General features: G+C 41.4%; 1 protein-coding gene across 1 annotated transcript in view; it reads left to right on the top strand.

Annotated features, from left to right (window-relative positions):
* The window catches only part of LOC132821196 (A disintegrin and metalloproteinase with thrombospondin motifs 5), a 39971-nt gene that overhangs the window by 8093 nt on the left and 13684 nt on the right, over nt 1-18194 (top strand). Inside the window, exons 2-6 of the mRNA XM_060833838.1 lie at nt 5686-5818; nt 6909-7076; nt 11355-11638; nt 13361-13544; nt 17431-17606. Of these exons, the coding sequence (XP_060689821.1) occupies nt 5686-5818; nt 6909-7076; nt 11355-11638; nt 13361-13544; nt 17431-17606 (945 nt within the window). The remainder of the gene's footprint in view (nt 1-5685; nt 5819-6908; nt 7077-11354; nt 11639-13360; nt 13545-17430; nt 17607-18194) is intronic.

Genomic DNA, 18194 nt, shown 5'->3' on the forward strand with positions numbered 1-18194 from the left:
ATACGCTGTGCAAGCTTGGATATAATATCAAGCTAGCATATAATATCCCAGTTACTATTAGCACAAGTTCAGACTGCATCTGAAGGTTCCAGGTTCAAGTCCTACTCCAGAGGTTGAATGCAAAAATCAAGGCTGGCTGTCTAGTATACTACCGAAGAAGTGTCTTCATTCTGACAGACTAAGCCCCATCTTTCATCTTGGGTAAATGCTCCCTTGGTACTTTCTCAAGGAAAAGCAGGGAATTACCTCTCGTGTCCTGGTTGATAGTTATCCCTCAATCAACATTGTTGATCCACATCACCTTGTTATTTGTCAGAGATTGCTGTGTGCAAAATTGCCTGCTGTGTTTCCTACATTGCAATGATTGTTTCACTTTTACATAAAGGTACTTCATTGGCCGTAAAGCACTATGAGGCATGCGATGGTTTTGCAAGTGCAATACAAATGCAATATGTTTTTTTATTGTTAAAGCTGTTTCTAGCCAAATTGATCATAGGTTGAACATGATTGAAAGACTACTAGATTCCTGGCTTGTGCCATGGTCCTAACTGCTGACAATTCAGTAACCCACAATTCTATTACTTTTACATAATTTATTTTTCATTTATCAGGTGTAATTACCTTGTGGCATATTCCTCTGTTTACAAGTACAGAGGTAAAATGTGTTGCTGGTTAAAGCGCAGCAGGTCAGGCAGCATCCAAGTAACAGGAAATTCGACGTTTCGGCAAAATCCGAAAACCTGTACTTACAACAAATCTGAAATTTTGCCCGAAACGTCGAATTTCCTGTTCCTTGGATGCTGCCTGACCTGCTGCGCTTTAACCAGCAACAAATTTTCAGCTCTGATCTCCAGCATCTGCAGACCTCACTTTTTACTCGAAGATGTTTACAAGTACAACAAAGTATCTTGCATGGCCTTTCATCAGAAGATAATATGCTATTCATTGAAGAAGCCTATCCATGTCTTATTTTATATTACAAGGAAAAATAACCCTTAATTACACATCTGCCTTCCCATCATATGATATTTTATTTTTGGAACCTTTAAGAAAATGAATTGTAAATTCTTGGGTTTCATAGTAACTCTCTTTTGGAGAAAGGAGGCGGAGATAGAAGGGATTGAATCAGAAGTGAGAAGAGCAGGTCAAACCGTTCAGTGTACAGTGAGGTCACTGATGGAGGGAACTGGTGATGGAGAGTGGTTAGAGAGTTGTGTTTATCAATAATCGTACTATGAATAGAAGAACTTATTTAGGGAAAGCTCACTGTTGACAAGGTAACTACCAAATCCCACACCGGAACAAAACTGTGACTAATATTGTACATGTTTTTTTTTGGGTCATACTACTGGGTAAATAATAAACAGGGAGCCTGTTGTGTGTGTGTGTGTGTGTGTGCTCGCGCACATGTGAGAGATAAAATCTTTCTCCGCTGTGATACCCACAACCTTTAAATGGAGGCAGCAATGCAAACACTAACCAGCAAAAGCACCTGACTCTAGAAGCTGTGAACTAATGCCAGGGGCCTGTGTGAAAACACAGCTCATTGCCTCTTTCCTTTAGCTTGTTTGCTTTTTATATAATTATTATTTTTATGCCTCTGCAGTGCTGTTTAACTCCCTCCTCCTCTTTTTTTAGAGCGCCACTAATGGCCAGTTTGCATAGATTGCGGGTACTGCTCCTTTTGGCGAGCAGAAAATATTCATCACCATCCACAGAACAGAGAAGAACCCCAGCTCGATAAGTTAGGGCTGAAAGCATTTTCTCTAAGGGTGAAACAGATTATTTACGAGCAACCAACATCTTGACATAGTGGCTCAGTGGTTAGCACTGCTGCCTCACAGGGACCTGGGTTTGACTCCATCCTCAGGCAACTGTCTGTGTGGAGTTTGCACATTCTCCTGTGTCTGGGAGCGTTTCTTCCGGTTGCTCCAGTTTCCTCCCAAGGTCCAAATTTGTGAAGTTTAGGTGGATTAACTATGCTAAATTGTTTAAAATCTGATTGAAGATTTGTAGCTCGGGTATCCGTTGTTGTGGTTCTGCTCGCCGAGCTGGAAGTTTTTGCTGCAAACGTTTCGTTCCCTGCACTGATGATGTTCCCTAGCCAGGGAACGAAACGTTTGCAGCAAAAACTTCCAGCTCGGCGAGCAGAACCACAACAATGCTAAATTGTGTCCAGGAAAGTACAGGCCAGGTGGGTTAGCCATAGGAAATGCAAGGGTAGTGGGATGGGCCTGTATAGGATGCTCTTTGGAGTGTCGGTGTGGACTGAATGGGCTGAATGGCCTGGTTCCACAATGTAGGGATTCTAGTGTTGATCTATTCACTTAGCTATTGCTTCTCTGTTTTGCACTGGCAGTGACATACACTATGATCCTGTCTATTTACCTTTATATAATAAGTTAAACAAATGAGTGGATACATATTGACATAGTTTAGAGCTTGTTACAAAACAATATGCATGGCAGTGAAATATTTGCTTGATAAAAATAAGCTGAAAGAATTGTGATGCTGGAAATCAGAAAGAAAAACAGAAATTGCTGAAACAGTACAGTAGGTCTAGCAGCGTGTGTGGAGAGAAATCAGAGTGAACATTTCTGATCCAGTAACTCTTTCTCAGAATGAAAGTGTTTATTCCAAATAGATTAACATCTTCATTAATGTAATCACAGAATTTTCATACACTTACGTTCGGAGAATTTGTTAGAAAAAGTTGTGCTGTGTCAAATGCTGGGAAAAGAAGCTGTCAGCTGATGGTCTGATTCATCGCTCAGTAACATGACCCACCAAGTTTTGTCAAACATCGCTCTTTATAGGAATACCAACTCACAGCTTTAGTTTTGTTTTTGAACTGATGTTTTGTGCTTTATTTAAGAATGTGGAGCAGCTTTGAATCTCACTGTGGATCCTCAGAAGCAAAATGTGAAATGTAGATAAAGCGTTCTGTGTTTCCAGGAAATAGGAGGGGATTATGATAAACAATCTTCCTGACCATATCTGGTTAGCTCTGTAATCCTTCATTCTTTGATTTATTCTATATACTCATACACTTCACACTAAAGACACAGCGCTGTGCTGGATACAGTTCTGTGTGCATCGGCCGCTCTTAAAGATTTTATCAAGTGTTTCTTTTCATACCAGGCTGCTCAGTTCAGACTGTATGTGCACTGGAGCTAAGACTGATGCTTTATCTTATTCTAATCACATGCACGATCATTGCATAACAGTCAGGTGACACTACGTGGTCCAAATTAAATTAACAAAAGGGTGATGGGGTGATTGTAGATAAATGTTAACTCAAACTTCTCAATTTCAAAAAAAAATTCATTGGGAACATTTGTGTTTGCCAGACCTGAAAATACTTGTCTGGAGAGGTATTAAAAATAGCAACTATATGATGTTTGAAACATGGCCAATGCACAACCTAAAAATGCAAACCATCTTTGCAATATAGTCATAAAGGAAGGCAACTATTTAATGCTGCGATTTTCTTACATGGAATCTGAAATGTACAAGTAGCTACAATTACCTGGATTTATCTATCTAGACCACAGCCCCAGGAGTACAAGAATAGCAGACTGAAAAATGAGTCAGGTTAAAGAGCTTTGTGTGACTGTTGTTCCAGACTATCCTTGAACAATGGAATATGAGATTTGCTGAAACCATATAAATCATTGAAGCTTTGTAACTTAATAAGTTTGTACAGTGTCTCAGAAGGAAACCATATGGGGGTGAAGTGAGGTGGGGGGTGGGCATGTGGGGTGCTGCCCTTAGCTTTTAATCCAAACAAAGATATCAGCTGAAAGCATGTGAAGGACAAAAGAAGTTGCTGGCCTCCACAATGCATTTAAAGCGACTCAAAATCACTCAGTAATGTCCACTTGTACCAAAAACATCAAATCTGTATAAACTGTCAGGTAAGGGAACACATATGTAAGAACCCCACAAAAACAAAAGTCCAATCCTAAGGTAAGTGTTCCTCTAAAACCCCAACATTCTTTTGCTCTTACGGCTGTAGCTCAACTACTTTAAGATCAAGCCCCAATTTAGAGACCTGAGCGCAAACAATATAAACTGACCCTTCATTGCATTACTGAGGCAGCTCTGCACAGATGGAAGGGCCTTTTTCTAAATCAAAAACTAAGCTGAGGTTCTGCCTACGCTCTTTATTAAAACTAAAACCACCCCATGGTGCCATTATGTATAAGAGCAAAGGAGTTACACACAATTGCTGAACAATATTTAACTCTTAATTAACATAAGTAAAAATAGATCAACTGGTCACTTTCATGTTACAGTCTGTGGGAGTGTTCTGCGAACACAATAACTGCCACGTTTTCTGCATTATAAGGTGACGAAAGTTCAAAAATACCTTATTGGTTGAAAATTGCTTTGGAATATCCTTGATGTGGTGGTGCCAGGGTTGGACTGGGGTGAACAAGGTCAGAAGTCACACGACAACAGGTTATAGTCCAACAGGTTTATTTGAAACCACAAGCTTTTGGATCACTGTTCCTTTGTCACCTGCATTCATTATGTAACTAAAGCCATGTCCAAATCTAGATGTTCAAAATGAGTGTTAATCGCTTTATCTGGTTATGTTCTCCACATTGGCTGATAACCTGAAAAGTATTACTTACTTCCAGCTGAACGAAATGACATGGCAAGATTTCATACTTTGAAACCTTTACAGTAACAAAATTACTGAAAACGTATTGACTAAACGCTATTATCTTTTTGTAGCTAACTGTAGAGAGCTAACTGTAATACATATCCCATATTGCACGCTTCATGGAATTACATCATTGTTCCCACCTTTCAATAAGTTCCATATTCTCAACTTCCCAGCTAGTTATTTTGATTGATCATCTTCTGGCATTTTTCTCAGTTTTGATGTGTGTTTTAAATCCACCCCCAGTGTAAATCCTGTTCTGATGATTCTTCCTACCCTGGCCACACCAAAATGAATCCACAAGGATCTTTGGCTAGAGGGCATCTTCCTCTTGCAAAGCTTTTTCTCTCTGCTGACCACATAGAACCTGTCTGTGATGTTCATTGACTTGTAGAGAAGCCTGTAACCCAATTGTAAAAATTGCTTCACTGCCGTCTTTCCTGTGGCTTCATGAAACATTGTTAATTTTGCAGGGAAATTCTAATCAGCTTTCCTGATCCCAACTCCCTTTAATTTTAGAAGTTTACAATATAACTGTGTACAACCCAAAACGAATGACACCCTTCTGAGTTTCTGGCATTTTGGAAGATTCACAGCCTACTCATTGATAGATTGCTGCCATTGTCTCCAAGGGTAAAAGCCTTGTACTTTTTTTCCCCAGGAAAACAATCTCAGCCTTCCCTTAATCGTTCACAATCAAACCACTCAAACGTACTGTCAGACAGACATCAGTTCAGGTCACATGACCTCTTGCATTTACCCTGAATTTAAAGACACAGTCCCAAAATATAATTACAACTTCAGTGATGCACTTATTGCCTGAAAAATGTTACATTAATGATGCTCTGCTTTAATGTTCTGATATTTAATTGTTGGGAGTTTTACCTCAAGTCTTAATCCATTAGTCGGCTGTTGATTGTCAATTGAGCATGTGGTTATTATTTGAATATCTAACAGTCCTGCTTGTTTTAAGAGTTTCAATCTAATATATTTCTATGTTTTTTTGCTTGCAGAATTTGTGCGGACATCATTCGTGTGATACTTTGGGAATGGCAGATGTCGGAACCATCTGTTCTCCTGAGCGCAGCTGTGCAATCATTGAAGATGATGGCCTCCATGCTGCATTTACAGTTGCTCACGAAATTGGTATGGAAATTTTCTTTAAGAATCAGGTTCTAAATTCAAGAAATAAATAGACAGAGGGATTGGCCTCATTGTGTAGGCGTAGGGTAGAACAGAGCTGAATTTAGGGTCAAACCTCCTACAAGAAGGAGACCCAAATTGCGAATGTATCAGCTTGCTGCAAGAATAATCCCCTTATTCGCATTCCTTTACTCTTTTATCGAACATGTTAAAGATTTTTCTATTCGCACTGTTTGTTTACTTCCACTTTACAAATTACCTGGATATTTATATACCACTATATCAAATAGGCAATACACCATCCTCGGCATAGAAAACCATCTTACAATGCCTCTCGTTTTGCATTGATGGTTTCAGGTCAATGCTTAAGAGGTCCAACAATGGAAATAGATATTTCAACTTTACATCACCAAATCTTGACATCAACACTTTAGGTATTTCTTAAACTTGGATGGTAGGGGAGTGCACTGCCTTGGGGGGAGTTGAGGTGGGTAAACTCGCAACTGTTAAAATGTCGCTTGATAAGCACTTGAAGTGTCATAACATTCAAGGCTATGGGCCTAGTGCTGGAACATGAGACAAGTGTAGGTTAGTATTTTTCGTGGTATGGACTCAATTGACTGAAAGGCCTTTTCTGTACCCCGTGACTCTGTGGATTCTATGATTCTTCACTGTAATGAGTTAGTCACATTGTTCGCCATATACAGAGCCTCTCCTCCATAATAACACCATGATGAATCTCTTCTGCGCCCTCTCATAGTCTAATCAAAAGAAGTGCCACCATGCAACCACCTCTGTGTACTTGAATCTGGTTCCCGAGAATAGGATTGGAGAAAGTCTCTGGGAACATGATATGTCATACTGACTTAGATGCCAAAATATCCAAGCAAAAAGTCCAAGGTCCAGGATACCAGGCAACAATTCAGCCCTAAAAGGGATAGAAGCAGTGCTAAGTGATGCTTAGTTTGGATTTTTGAATAAGATTGTTCACCAAAAGGTGCATTACAATCAAAATGATGGAATAATGTTTAAACTGAGGCATCAAGTAAGACAATGCTTAGGTAACAATGTACCTACTTCTTGTTGATCAAAGGACATCTCCTAGGACTGTCCCATGATGATTCCAAGTTTTGCGAAGAGTCGTACGGCTTGACAGAAGATAAGCGGCTAATGTCTTCAATTCTGACCAGCATTGACTCTTCCAAACCATGGTCAAAGTGCACTTCTGCTACTGTAACAGAGTTCTTTGATGACGGTCATGGTAGGTATCCTCACATGGGCTAATAACAATGTTATCTATGTTCCTCTTGTGTTTTAGTAGCTCCTATGTTTTATAAATAGTCACGTGTCAAACCTCGCTTAGGCCATGTCAATAGAGTGCAATCTCACTTCAGTTGAATTGTTTGTACGTAAGATAACCAGTCCCACATGGCTTAGTCAGTCAATCATGGAGGAGAAAGTGAGGACTGCAGATGCTGGAGATCAGAGCTGAAAATGTGTTGCTGGAAAAGCACAGCAGGTCAGGCAGCATCCAAGGAGCAGGAGAGTCGATGATTCGGGCTTGAGCCCTTCTTTAGGAATAATTCCTGAAGAAGGGCTCGTGCCCGAAACGTCGACTCTCCTGCTCCTTGGATGCTGCCTGACCGGCTGCGCTTTTCCAGCAACACATTTTCAGCTCAGTCAATCATGGCACTGTCAGATGCAACTCATTTAATAGTCTACTCTGGTACTCCGAGATATAAGACTGCAGGTTCAATCCTACTGTAAAAACAAATAAACTTTAGTAATGTGGCCAAACTGGTTAAGTAGCAACTTGTAAACTTTTAAACACATTCTAAAAGCAGCTGGAAAGTGTGGGAGAGATTCCTGGTCAACTATGTGATGGATACAGGTTGGAACAACTGCCATAACTATCCATAGCTATGACATGGTTTTAAAAGGGTATGTTGCTGATGCAACTCGGACTTAGCTTGAAGGTCAGTGTAGATCAGAAGGGTGCCAACAGTCCCTATGCTGGTTTGGGTGATTTGGGATCTCCGCTATCCTCCAGTGGCGATCACAGCATTGTGAGGCTGCCCTATTTTCAAGCCGAAAATTTGAGGGGAGGAAGGAGGAAACCTGAAAGGAGAATCCAAATAAAACATAAAGTAAAATGAGCACAGAATGTGGTGTAAACAGAATTACAAGGAAATACTTCAATCATCATTTGTTTCATTGAGTGTAAAAAAGCAAGAAAACCTGAACGTTCATATGGAGCCTTATTTCATCTTCAGAATGTCTTAAAATGATTCACAACTGGTGAGCTGTTACTTAACTTTAGTGGATGATATCACATATTTTTTTGAAGAAGTAACAAAGAGGATTGATGAGAGCAGTAGATGTGATCTATATGGACTTCAGTAAGGCGGAGACTGATTAGCAAGGTTAAATCTCATGGTAGAAGATGAAGAGTGGTGGTGGAGGGTTGTTTTTCAGACTGAAGGCCTGTGACCAGTGGAGTGCCACAAGGATCGGTGCTAGGCCCTCTACTTTTTGTCATTTACATAAATGATTTGGATGCGAGCATAAGAGGTACAGTTAGTAAGTTTGCAGATGACACCAAAGTTGGAGGTGTAGTGGACAGCAAAGAGGGTTACCTCAGATTACAACAGGATCTTGATCAGATGGGCCATTGGGCTGAGATGTGACAGATGGAGTTTAATTCAGATAAATGCGAGGTGCTGCATTTTGGGAAAACAAATCTTAGCAGGACTTATACACTTAATGGTAAGGTCCTAGGGAGTGTTGCAGAACAAAGAGACCTTGGAGTGCAGGTTCATAGCTCCTTGAAGGCAGAGTCGCAGGTAGATAGGATAGTGAAGAAGGCGTTTGGTACGCTTTCCTTTATTGGTCAGAGTATTGAGTACAGAGGTTGAGAGGTCATGTTGCGGCTGTACAGAACATTGATTAGGCCATTATTGGAATATTGCGTGCAATTCTGGTCTCCTTCCTATCGGAAAGATGTTGTGAAACTTGAAAGGGTTCAGAAAAGATTTACAAGGATGTTGCCAGGGTTGGAGGATCTGAGCTACAGAGAGAGGCTGAACAGGCTGGGGCTGTTTTCCCTGGAGCGTCGGAGGCTGGGGGGTGACCTTATAGAGGTTTACAAAATTATGAAGGGCATGGATAGGATAAATAGACAAAGTCTTTTCCCTGGGGTCAGGGAGTCCAGAACTAGAGGGCATAGGTTTAGGGTGAGAGGGGAAAGATATAAAAGAGACCTAAGGGGCAACTTTTTCATGCCGAGGGTGGTACGTGTATGGAATGAGCTGCCAGAGGATGTGGTGAAGGCTGGTACAATTGCAACATTTAAGAGGCATTTGGATGCGTATAAGAATATGAAGGTTTTGGAGGGATATGGGCTGGGTGCTGGCAGGTGGGACTAGATTGGGTTGGGATATCTGGTCGGCATGGACGGGTTGGACCGAAGGGTCTGCTTCCATGCTGTACATCTCTATGACTCTCTATGACTCTATATTCAAATATAGCAGCTAATTGCAACCAGCAGGGAACTACAAATGTAAGTGAAGTGACTAGCCCAGTGCTTCCCAAATCTTTTCTCTCACTGTGACCATACTGTAAGGGTTGAAAATTGTTGCAGCCCTCATGGGTAAGTCCTCATGGTGAGAGTGGAGTAAGGGGAGCTCTGAAAGGAGTTGGAAACACAACTACTCTAACTTGGTCAGAGCCCCATGATTTCCATTGATAGCTCAGAGCTCAGCACCCCAAAGTTTCAACTCATGACCCCAATGGGATCCCGCTCTCACTTTGGAAAATTCTGGATTAACCAGTTAACCAAAGTTCTTTCGTAGTTCTTCTTGAGGGAAAAATGTTGGAGAGAATTACCTGCCTTCTTCAGGTAGCCATTTTGGGACTTTGACCATCTGCAGACAAGAGAGATCTTTTCTTCGTTTATCTCATGTGACCCAAAGGGGTCCATAGTACATTACATTAGAACCTGGGGAATAGTTGTGGGCATTCTAAATCAAGTCTCTGGTGGATATAGTTACAACTTGTAATTCAGCACAAGTTGGTGCTAAGTTAGCAGTTTGATAGCTCAATTGGGCAATGGAAACACTGTGATACCACAAGGACAATAAAGACAGACAATAATCCTGAGGTGAAAACAGATGCCAGATGCAGATTAGAATGATGCTATGGCTCTGTCCTGGAAGTGGCGGATGTTGACACAATAGGAGGATATTACTTTCCATCACTTCAAAGGAATCTAACTCATGTCAATGATGGTAATTCTTGAATTGAATAAATCTGGTTCTTTTCACTTATTTGAAGGTTAGTTGGGCACAACAAAGTTACTGACTGGATGGTATTTATTTTATCTGTTCAATGACACATCTTTTTAACCATTGAAAAGTCAATGAGATTTTGCTTCCTTTATTCTAATTATTGCCACTCTGTCCTGGTAGTGCCGGATCTCTTTAAGGGGCACAGTTTCACAGGCATCAGTTCCTCTAAGTGCCTATTTATGTACATGTGAATGTGACCCTGGTGGTATATTAGCCATGTCACTGGACTAATAATCGGAGGCCCATCAGGTGTGGCAGCATCTGTAGAGGAAAACTGACTTAACATTTCGAAACCAGTGACATTCATCAGAAAGGGAAAGTGTGGTATTTATGTTGATGACAGATTGTGGTGGAGGAAAGTGTAGTGAATAGAGTACATTAAAACAGAGCCAAGAGAGAGAGAAAAAAGGGATAGGCAAACAAAGAGATAGCTGATGATAAGTTGAGAGAGAGACTGAGAGAGATAAATGCTAAAAAAAGATTGCTGAAGAAACTCAGCAGATTTGGCAGCATCCGATAAGAGAGAGAAACAGAGTTAACATGTCGAGACCAGAGAGCCTCCAGTTCTGAAGAAGAGTTACTAGACTCAAAACACTGCTTTCTGCCCACAGATGTTGCTTAGACCTGCTGAGTTTATCTAGCAATTTCTGTTTTTGCTTTCGATCTCCAACATCTGCAGTTTTTTTTGTTTCATTGTATATTTACTCACAAAAAGTTTGAATATTTGAAAATGGGTTGGCTGTGTTGGGAACAATCCATACAATACAAGAGCTAGGGCTGTGGGTAACTGGCAACACAGCAATGTAGTTAACACTGAACCAGCCTATGACATGGCCAAGCCATCATTTCAAGGAAAATCAGGAATGGACAATTGAAGACTTTACCAGTGACACACCAACATCCCATGAAAAGGATTTAAAAATGCAATTACTTGCAAAAGATTATTGTATTGGTGAACAAGAGAAGAAGGAATCCAAGTTGATATTTCCTCTTTCTATTTAGTTCAGTTGTTTTGAGACTAATTGTACTAATCCTCCTGGCTGGATGGCAGTGCAAGAATTTTACATGTGTATCGATTCACTGTCACACTTAGTAAGCCATCCAGGAAGCCAGGTTTTGTTGGATTTTTCAGGTTTTTTTCGATGTATGGATAGGTTTTTTTTTTACAATGTGCTGAGTGTTCTCCTTTCTAGGGGATTGCCTCCTTGATCTTCCACAGAAGCCCCTGCATGTACCTGAGGAGCTTCCAGGCCAGAACTATGATGCTGTTCGTCAGTGCAAGCTGGCTTTTGGGCCAGAGTACACAGTGTGTCCGGGAATGGATGTCTGTTCCCGCCTGTGGTGCGCTGTCATTCGACAGGGGCAAATGGTGTGCATGACTAAGAAGCTCCCTGCTGTCGAGGGAACGCCATGTGGAAAGGGGAGGATCTGTCTCCACGGCAAGTGTGTGGACAAAACCAAACGGAGACATTACTCGGTGAGTGGGAAGTCCAGAGGTTACACCATTGATTAGACAATGTGTGTGTGTGTGTGTGTGTGTGTATGCGAGTGTGTATCGTGTGTCTGTGTCTCTGTGTGCTATAGTTCTTATGTCTGTATGTGTCTGTATGTTGATGTGTCAGCATGTGTCTCATGCCACGTGTGCTCATTTGTGTGTGCAAGTCTCTGAGTGTGTGTTTGCATCCTTGTGTGTTGTGTGTCATGTGTGTGTATTTGTGTCCATATGTCTGTGTGTGTCTCTGTGTGCCATATGTTCATATGTCTGCATGTGTCTGTATGTCGATGTGTTGGCGTATGTCTCGTGTCACGTGTGTGTGTCCATTTGTGGGTGTAAGTCTGTGTGTGTGTTTGTGTCCGTATATGTGTGTGTGTGTGTGTGTGTGTGTGTGTGCATGTTTGTAGTGAAGATAGAATCAGATGTAACCACGAGGTGTTCCATAGTTGAATGGACTGCTAACTCTGGCTGTCTGGGCTCAAGTATCAAAAATGCATTTATGTGGTTTTGGGCGTTTATAAAGACAAGTTTCCACCTTGAGTAGAGGAAGTGAGAAGCAACACGGAATGATTGGAATGGAGAGATTCCCACATTAGCCTCAAAGTTGCCATTGTGCTGAATTTAGTTTAACTTCTATTGAAATATATATATATATATATACACACACACATGATATTCTGATGTTTGAGGGATTGAAGGCACATATTTGAGGCACCGATTGTTCAAGCAGCTGGTACCATTCCAGTGCCAGTCTGGAATCGAAAATGCAACAAACAGAGATTCTGGTGCCCCATTCCAATGGAAATAAAACTAGTAAGTTACAGAACAACGTGCTGTTTCATTCCAATGTCGTAACGCAAAAGCTATTTTCCCACAGATCCCTTTTGATGCTGACTGCCAAACAGCAGTGGGTTTTCTCCTGTTCCTGAGGATAAAACAAAATGTCATCTGAATAGTTTAATAGAGAAACATTGGCAAATTCTCAGTTCACAGTCCTCATGATGCCTGGCCCTGTGGCTATCAGATCAGGTTCAGTATCTTGAGGCCATGAATTTGCATCATGGTTGAGTTGTAAGTGCGACTGGTTGGACTCAAATCACTTGTTCCATAGTAGGGAGCAGAGATTCGCAAAGATGAACGTGTTACTATCCTAACATATAATTTCAGGACCTACAAGCAGAATTGGGTCGATTCATTGAGTTCCAAGTGATTGCATTTTCAAAATGTTGGATTTTTTTAGGTCTAGCACCCCCTATGGTTCAGTGGATGAATTAATTAGGTGGAAAAGGAAGGGCAGCATCAAGCTAGGTTTTCTAAGCATTATTAAAAACAAATTGGGCTCAACTGAAATGCTCTTCTCTTAGAAATAGACAGCCAATGTCTAAATATGCATGAAAAATTCCATGGGCCAAGGTACTGGGAGGTATAATGGCAACTGGGAACCACTGGCTTTGGGCCAGGAGCATTATAATTGAATTTGAGTTCAACAATGCGGGGAACAAGGTAAAAACCATGTGCCCTGAGAGAAGTGAACTCCATATTGCAGTGTCTCTCATTAAGTGGTCACACTGGCTGTTGGTAAAACAATCCACACGTCTTGTGCCAGCAAAGTTGAAAATTCTTGAATTCTTGCTGACACTTTGTTAACTCCTCCAAGTGCAAACGACGGTCTATGATTTACATTTGTTGCTGATTGAATTACAGGCTTCGGCTCATGGAAACTGGGGGTCGTGGGGTTCCTGGGGAGAGTGTTCCCGGACATGTGGCGGGGGTGTGCAGTTCTCCCGTCGACATTGCAACAACCCTGCCCCCAGAAATAACGGCAAATACTGCGTGGGGAAACGTGCCATCCATCGATCCTGCAACGTGACACCTTGCCCACAAACTGGTATGTCTCTTCTTCTTCTTGGACATGAAAATATGCCAATCAGGGATAACGCTTTGGCTTGGTTTGCTCTCCTTCCCTTGTATTTCCCGAGGGCCTCGCCCAACAGGGTTAAAAAGCTGAAGTCAGATTTCTGCATCTCACCCAAGTAGCCTTTCTCAATGCTTAATATCTTACTACCTATGGGTGATTTGATGATCAAAGATTGAACCTGAAACCATTCTGTATGCAGTGCCCTTTCTAACAAAGTGGTGTGATCAAACACAGGATTCTGGACTTGTTTGCTACCTCTCTCTCCTCCCCACCCCTACACACATACCACACCCCACACTTTCCAGCCAAGGGGCATTGAGGCCTATTAGGCTGTCTTGTTGTTAAAAAGATGATTCAAATTACCAAAATGCAAGCATTGAATTTGGGACGTTTTGATCGGCATGCCCATCATTGGTGATGCCAGTAGCCTTTCGACCAGCTGACAAGAATCTTAATAACAAAGATTCCTATTGAAGCTCAAAAAAAAATTACAATCAAACATGAGAATATTGAAAAAACTCAGCAGGTCTGATAGCATCTGTGGAGAGAGGAACTGAGTTAATGTTCCAACTCTGGTGCCACTTTTCTTCAGAAGTAAAAGGCCTAGGAAATTGCTTTTTTATATTTCCTTGGAAACTAGCAGCAATCCAAGGAGCCATACTGATCAGCAGAAATTTCCTGTGAAGTGCTCACTGTGCCACCTCATTTTCTGGAAGTACTGTGCAAACCCCTTTGGTTTCTGGGAGATTTCCCAGCAGTTGGAGGAACTTAGTCCTGGAAGTACTCTGAGCCAGTCCTGGCCATTGGCTGCAAGAAAGGAGAAAGAAAATACATGTAAACCATTTCATCTGACTTGTCTTTTTAAGTTTTACTGTCAGTCCACTTGCAAGATAGTTGAATTACCAATTCTTTCTTTTTGTTCATTCATGGGAAGTGGGCATCACATAATTACCCAGAAGGCAGTTGAGAGTCAACCACATTGTAGTGGGTCTGGATTAGGCCAGACCAGATGAAGATGGCAGATTTCCTTCCCTAAAGGGGAAGGAAACGGTGGGCGGCACGGTGGCACAGTGGTTAGCACTGCTGCCTCACAGCGCCTGTAGACCCGGGTTCAATTCCCGACTCAGGCGACTGACTGTGTGGAGTTTGCACGTTCTCCCCGTGTCTGCGTGGGTTTCCTCCGGGTGCTCCGGTTTCCTCCCACAGTCCAAAGATGTGCGGGTTAGGTGAATTGGCCAAGCTAAATTGCCCGTAGTGTTAGGTAAGGGGTAAATGTAGGGGTATGGGTGGGTTGCGCTTCGGCGGGTCGGTGTGGACTTGTTGGGCCGAAGGGCCTGTTTCCACACTGTAAGTCTAATCTAATCTAAAGGACATTAGTGAGCCAGGTGGGCTTTTCCTGACAATCAACAATGGTTTCATGTTCATCATGAGACTCTTAATTCCAGATTTTAATTGATTTCAAATTACACCATTTGCCATGATGGGATTTGAACATGGGTCCCCAGAACATTAGCAGAGTTTCTGGATTAATAGTCTTGTGATAATACTAAAGATGTAGGTAAAGGATTTCTAACTGTATTCATTAGACATTCCAAAATGGAGGTAGGAGCAATCAATCCACCCTCTACATTCCCATGGCTTTATGGCAGAAATCTAGATACCATGGAATAGCCAACTGGATTAAAAATCTTGAGAAGTAACATCATATTGAATGGGAACAGAATATAATGAAGTTTCAATCTTATAACATCTGTAATTGGAAATAGTTAGAGGTGAGCAGTGCATAAAGTGGTTGGGATAAGCCTGGGCCTGGCAAGTATTAAATGATGGATTTCAGACTTGGCAAGCTGATCTCACCAAAAGGAATCTGACCATTGAAGAAAAACAAAAGTACATCAAAGTTTTCAAAATGCTGTCTTTAAATATGAACTAAAAAGTTATCAGAACTGACCTTCTGAATAAATTTACATTTGCAAATAAGTTAAATTACAATGTACTTTGAAGATATTCACAGCATAAGGAGAAGGGAATGATGGATTTGCTCATTTCAGAGCCCTGAAACTTGTTTGCATTTTTTAAACTTTATTGGTGGCTCGTGTTTTGAGTCTGCCATCAGATCCTATTGGTCTTGGCATCTTACCATGTAGTGTCTGATTGTAAAATGCCAGAAAAGTGATTTTTTTTCCAGCCGACTGTTTACATGACCATACTTTAAATTCTGGTCGTTTAGTCAAAAAAACAATTGCATTTCCAAAACAGTGGAAAATATTAAAATTCTTACTGTGTCTACAAAGCAGTGAGTTGGAAGAATACCACACAGTGAGTGTGTGAGACATCATGAAGCCAATTTATTCATGGCACTCCAACAAGCGAATTATATGTGGAATGAAGTGCATCAGGATAGGAAGGGAGCTCAGTACGTTTAAAAGCAAGTTCAAACACTGGCAGTTATTGGAAGATTTATTATGCAACGGAAAAAGTAGGGAAAGGAGGGAAAGTTAATACTAAGGAGAGCACATAGATAGTAGAAGAAACTTAGTTATTGGAGAGGAGGGGATTATAACATTAGAAAGTTCAATTGGTTTAAATGTTAGGTGTAGAATCATAGAATCCCTACAGTGTGGAAGCAAGCCACTCAGCCCATCGAGTCCTCACCAACCCTCCGAACAGCATCCCTCCCACCTCTGCAAGCCAGCATTTCACACAGCTAACCCACCTTGCCTGCACCCTATGGGCAATTTATAATGGCCAATCCATCTATTCTGCACATCTTTGGACTGTGGGAAGAAACTAGTGCATCCAGAGGACACCCACGCAGATGTGGGGAGAATATGCAAACACCACACAGACAGACACCTGAGGATGGAACCAGGTCTCTGGCACTGTGAGGCAGCAGTGCTAACCACTGAGCCACTGTTCCACCCTGAAACCATTATCAAAGAGAAGGCAGTCAGGTTAGAAGGAGAACAATCTTGAGGGGCTGCATAAAGGTATCAGACATCAGCAGTATTGAAAATGAAGGTGAAAATGAGTCCAGTATCCGAAAATTGGATTCAGGTTCAGTGAAGAAGATTAGGTAGTGATTCAAATATCAGTGGGGTGGATACGGTTACAAGGAGGAGCCTGTAATTGAAACAGTGAAGGTGAGACTAGGTCAAACCTAATACCAAACCAAGAGAGAGAAGCAATTATTGACTGAGGCAGTTTGGCAAAATAGGAAGAGCACTAGAAAAACCTTCTTCATTGTTTCCAAGTAGACTATTGTTAGCCTTACTCCACTGGACGTTTTTCATCGGAGTGTAGGAGGTTGAGGATGAACTGAGAGATTGATAAAATCATGAGGGATATAGATATGGGGAATCAGGTCTCTTATCTCTAGGACCAGGGATTTCAAGGCTGGAGGCATATTTTTAAGATGAGAGAAGAAAGATTTACAAAAGACATGAGGGGCAGTTTACTTACACAGAGATTGATTCATGTGTGGAATGAACCTGCAGAGGAAGTGGTGAATGCCGGTACACAATTACAACATTTAAAATACATTTGTATAAGTACTTAAATAAGAGACGTTTAGAGGGATATGGGCCAAGCTCAGGCAGGTGGGACTGGTTTAGTTTGGGATGGTGGTCGGCATGGACTGGTTGGACAGAAGTGTCTGTTTCCCTGTTCTATGACTCTAAGACTCTAGTCATTTCTCCCTATTTTACCTCACAACACCGTAGTTGCTGCTGCAGTTTGTGAAAAATATTTGGTTAGCTTGTATAATATTTTTATTTAAAGGTGAACTGCTCTGTCATAATGAATAAAATTAATAAATCAAACACATAATTTTTTTAAAATCCTTTGATTCAAACAGGCAAATCTTTTCGTCATGAGCAATGTGAAGCACGGAATGGGTACCAGACTGATGCCAAAGGAGTCAAGACGTTTGTGGAATGGGTTCCAAAGTACGCTGGCGTGATCCCCGCAGATGTGTGTAAATTGACCTGTCGAGCAAAGGGAACAGGATATTATGTTGTGTTTTCTCAGAAGGTAAATATGTGAAGTTTGGATCATGACAAACTGTATCCTTTATGTTGTCAAGTTAAATGCAGCCTGAGTGTACGCCTGTGTCCGAGAATTTGATTTACATGAAAGCAATAACCAAAGGCAGCTTAAAAAAAAGCTGTCTAAATACAAGCCCCATGAAGGTAATTTTAAAAACACATACATGAAGTTGAACTGCTTCACTGGCCCCAGTAAGACCAGCTTAGACCATATCCACTAAACACTTCAGCCACTGGTGATTTCCCCCTCTCTCCTGATCAGACAGGAAAGTGATGGACACAATCAGATAAACCATGAGCTTATTGAATTTGCAACAGGCTCATATAACCTTTTGTTCCTTATATTTCCTGTGTTCTTCAAAAGTGTTTGGCATAGTCTCAGCCCACCAGCGGCAATCTCGCACTAAACCTCCATACAAGGCACTGGTGAATGCAGAGAAGAATCATGGGATGGTTATAAGTCAGTCTATGTGGTGGGTCCATGCCAGCTCTATGCAGAAGAAACTCAGCTAGTGCCATTTTTCTGTCCTTTCCCACAGCCCTTTTGTCTCTTCACATGCTTGTCCAATTCCTT

The sequence above is a fragment of the Hemiscyllium ocellatum genome, chromosome 12, assembly GCF_020745735.1.
Source record: "Hemiscyllium ocellatum isolate sHemOce1 chromosome 12, sHemOce1.pat.X.cur, whole genome shotgun sequence".
Lineage (NCBI taxonomy): Eukaryota > Metazoa > Chordata > Chondrichthyes > Orectolobiformes > Hemiscylliidae > Hemiscyllium > Hemiscyllium ocellatum.